The sequence below is a fragment of the Microtus ochrogaster genome, linkage group LG5, assembly GCF_000317375.1.
Source record: "Microtus ochrogaster isolate Prairie Vole_2 linkage group LG5, MicOch1.0, whole genome shotgun sequence".
In the NCBI taxonomy this organism is placed as follows: domain Eukaryota; kingdom Metazoa; phylum Chordata; class Mammalia; order Rodentia; family Cricetidae; genus Microtus; species Microtus ochrogaster.
The window spans coordinates 32,599,576-32,603,402 of record NC_022031.1 but is presented as its reverse complement, the minus strand read 5'-3'; the positions used below and the strand labels follow the sequence as shown (position 1 = coordinate 32,603,402).

At 42.6% G+C, this 3,827-nt stretch overlaps 1 protein-coding gene across 4 annotated transcripts in view; it reads left to right on the top strand.

Moving 5' to 3' along the window:
* Window positions 1-1,753, top strand: part of Smim8 (small integral membrane protein 8) — a 5,294-nt gene extending 3,541 nt beyond the window's left edge. For 3 of the 4 annotated variants that reach the window (XM_005361971.2, XM_005361972.1, XM_026786714.1), the window contains exons 2-3: window positions 236-392; window positions 1,307-1,753. In XM_005361971.2, coding sequence (XP_005362028.1) covers window positions 258-392; window positions 1,307-1,465 — 294 coding nt within the window. In that variant the 5' untranslated portion in view covers window positions 236-257 and the 3' untranslated portion in view covers window positions 1,466-1,753. Of the gene's footprint in view, window positions 1-38; window positions 88-235; window positions 393-1,306 lie in introns of those variants that run through there. The other variant, XM_026786716.1, reaches the window with a different exon arrangement.
* Window positions 1,754-3,827: the final 2,074 nt, after the last annotated feature.

The following is a 3,827-nucleotide window of genomic DNA, read 5'->3' as shown; positions in this document are numbered from 1 at the left end:
CAGTGTGTTTGTTTATTTGTTTGTTTTAAGAGCTTCTGGGCCAACCTGATGGAGCACCCCTTTAATCCCACCACTTGTGAGTCAGAGGTAGGTGGGTCTCCCATGTTCGAGGCCAGCATGGTCTACTATGGGAGTTCCAGGCCAGCCAGGGCTGCAAAGCAAGGCTTTGTTTCAAATAAAGATAGATTTATCAAAAACTAAGTATGAAGGAAATGTATATATGCATTGCTTTTAGGTGATATTCTTCAGTAGTCAAGATGTCCTCAGCACCTGAGCCTCCAGCAGCGAAGAAAGACCCACCAAAAGAGAGGAACTTTCAAAACCCAGGCCTCCGAGGGACACACACGACAACCTTATTTCGAGCTGTGAATCCTGAGCTCTTCATTAAACCTGTAAGACCTGCATCCAGGAGACTTGTTCACTTTTCTGTAGCATTGGGCTTGTACCCAGGACGTTTTATGCCGACTAGGAAGGCCCCTAAGCTGGTCATGGTGGCTCATTCCTGTAATCCCAGCCCTTGGGAAACAAGGGTTGAAGGATAAGCAGGTTTGAGGCCAGCCTGGGTCTACAGCCTGAGACTCTATGTCTTAGAAGGTAAAGACAAGGGCTGGAGAGATGGCTCAGGCACGGGGAATTACTAAAGTAGACGCGGAGTGTAGAGGATCGTGATAAAGTAGTCCCACACTAGCTCAGAACTGAGTATAATAAAGGTTACAGATCAACAGTCCTCTGCATGAGTGGGGAACAGGAGCCAAATCTAGCAGCTGAAGGAGAGAGAGAGAGAGAGAGAGAGAGAGAGAGAGAGAGAGAGAGAGCGCAAGCGCACATGTTTCTCCATCTGTTTCATTGCTGTACATAAGTTATGACTGTTACCTTGTGTTGGGCAAGAGAAGTAGCATGTGACTGTATTCCTCACGTTCTCATAAAATAAGCTAAGCGGCAGCTCAGAGAAGGGCCAGTTCCAGAACTGTGTCCATGTCTCCATCTTTGCTCAGTATTTACCTTCCTAGGGCACAGGTCTAAACTACCTGGCTACAAAGAGAAGAATGAGATGAAAAGCAAGAGTCTCAAATCAGCTGTAAATACTCAGGAGTTAAGCTGATAGAATAGAATGATGGGAATGAAAATGCCGTCTTTAGGAAGCAGGGGTGCTAATGATGACTTGTCATGCCAAGAGGGAAGTGCAGTGTGATATTTGGCTCTCCTGAAATTACTAGTCTCACTGGCACTTTGTAATTCTCTCTCTCTCTCTCTCTCTCTCTCTCTCTCTCTCTCTCTCTCTCTCTCTCTCTGTCTCTTCTAACAGAACAAACCCGTAATGGCCTTTGGACTGGTAGCCCTTTCCCTTTGTGTGGCTTACATTGGTTATCTGCACGCAGCACAAGAGAACAAAAAGGACCTCTATGAAGCCATTGATAGTGAAGGGCATCGTCACATGAGGAGAAAGACATCCAAATGGGATTAAGTGCTGTTTGCTTCAGATGGAGCGTTATTGCAGGCTCTGAAATCTTTAAATGAAAGACTCTCTGAGAGTATGGAATTATGTTTCTTGTTCTGTAATCTGTCAACAAGAGAGAATACACAATTGGAAGGCGTCCACTGTGCTAAATATAGTCCCATTACAGCTGCGGCTGTTAGCCCTTTCTCTTCCCACAAAGGAATGTCTCAATATTTCTTCTGTGAAAATGCCGTAAGAATGGGAGTCTTTTTGTTCAATTCTGTATAATAAAAGTACCCAGTCCTGTTAAATTTGCATGGAGTTTCTCATGTTTTAAAGTGAATTGCGCCTTTGCAGCAATGTTTTGCTGTCTAATAGAGAAGATATCCCCTTACACTACTAAAATCATGATTAAATGAAACGATAAGACAAAGTAATTGAAGTATAATATTTTAAAAATGTTATACTGAACCCAATAGAAGAGAAAGCGGGGAATAACCTTGAACGCGTTGGCACAGGAGAAGACATTCTGAACAGAACACTATTAGTGCAGGCACCAAGATCTACAATTAATAAATAATTGGCCCCATGAAACTGTAAAGCTTCTGTAAGGCAAAGGACACCATCATTCAGACAAAGCAGCCGCTTTCAGAATGGGAAAAGATTTCTACCAACTCCACATCTGATGTAGGACTAATATCCAAAATAAATAAAGAACTCAAGAAAGTAGATATCAGAAACCAATAGTCCAATTTAAAAATGAGGGTACAGATCTAAACAGAATTCTCAGTAGGGGAATCTCAGCATGGCTGAGAAATGCTTAAAGAAATGTTCAACATCCTTGGCCATCAGAAATGCAAATCTAAACTACTTTGAGATTACATCTTAACACCTGTCAGAATGGCTAAGATCTATAACAAAGTTGATAGCTCATACTGGTGAGGATGTAGAGCAAGAGGAACATTTATCTGGTTTGCTGGTGGGAATACGAACATGTACAGCCACTATGGAAATCAATATGGTGGTTCCTCAGAATGATGGGAATCTGTTTACCTCAAGACCCAGCTATACCACTCTTGGGTGTATACCCAAAGCACTCTACACCCTACTACAGAGACACTTGCTTAACCATGTTCATTGCTGCTCTGTTCATCATAACCAGAAATTGGAAACAACCCAGATATCCTTCTACAGAGTAATGGATAAAGAAAATGTGGTACATCTACACAACGGAGTATTACTCAGCTGTTTAAAAATGACATCGTGAAATTTGTAGGCAAATGGATGGAACGAGGAAAAGTCATCCTGAGTGAGGGAACCCAGACCCAGAAAGACAAACATGGGATGTATTCGCTTACATGCGAATATTAGCCATTAAGTAAGTAACCAAACAATAATCCATAACCAGAGAGGTCAGGTATAAAGGTCAGGTATATAGAGAGGACACATGGATCTCCCTGGGAGGGAGAGATATAATAGATTTTATGGGTAGACTATGGGTGTGTATAGGGGAAGGAAAGCAGGTGGGGAGGGGTTATATAGGGAGAGACAGCTAGAACTGAGGGGCATTTGAGGGGTGGTATGAAAACCTAGTGCAGTGGAAACTTTCTAAAATATATGAAGGAGATCCTAATGAGGTCCCCAAATAATGGGGGAGTTGAAGTGCCAACTGACCACATCTTGTCACCAAATGAAGCTTCCAATACAGGGACTGGCTTACATTCAATTGAGTTGTTGGACAAAGGGGTCTTATAGAAATTCCCAAACAACCCAGGCTTTTGCTCTCCACAAATTGACAGCAAGGCCCTATTGCTGAAGACAACACCTACACAACCTAGTGAACATGGAGAAGTCAGGCTGGTGCCTACATAGAATTTTCATCTCTGTGGTATAGTTCCTTTGGTATGGGAAGGTACTCTGCAGGCTACCAAAAGAGAAATGAAAATCCTAACCCAGGCATAAACACTTTGATCTACAGTGCTGTTCTACCTGTAAAATATGCTAGGGCAATAGTGGCACAAAGCTTGTAAGAGTAACCAACCAATGTCTGGTTTGACTTAAGGGCCTCTTCAGGAGATGGAACCTACACGTGGCACGGCTTTAGGTGACCAAGAACCAGGGACTAGGTATCTCAAAGACCTTGGGTAAAAGAAAATACTATTGGTCTTTAAAAAAAAGTATCAAAAAACAACTTCTAAAGACATTTTGCTATACTCAAAGATCAGTGCCTTATTTAGTCATCATCAGAAAAGCTTCATCCTGCAGCAGATAGCAAATACAGAGACTCGCAGCCAGGCACTAAGCAGAGAGAGAGAGAGAGAGAGAGAGAGAGAGAGAGAGAGAGAGAGAGAGAGAGAGACAGAGACAGAGAGAGACAGAGAGAGACAGA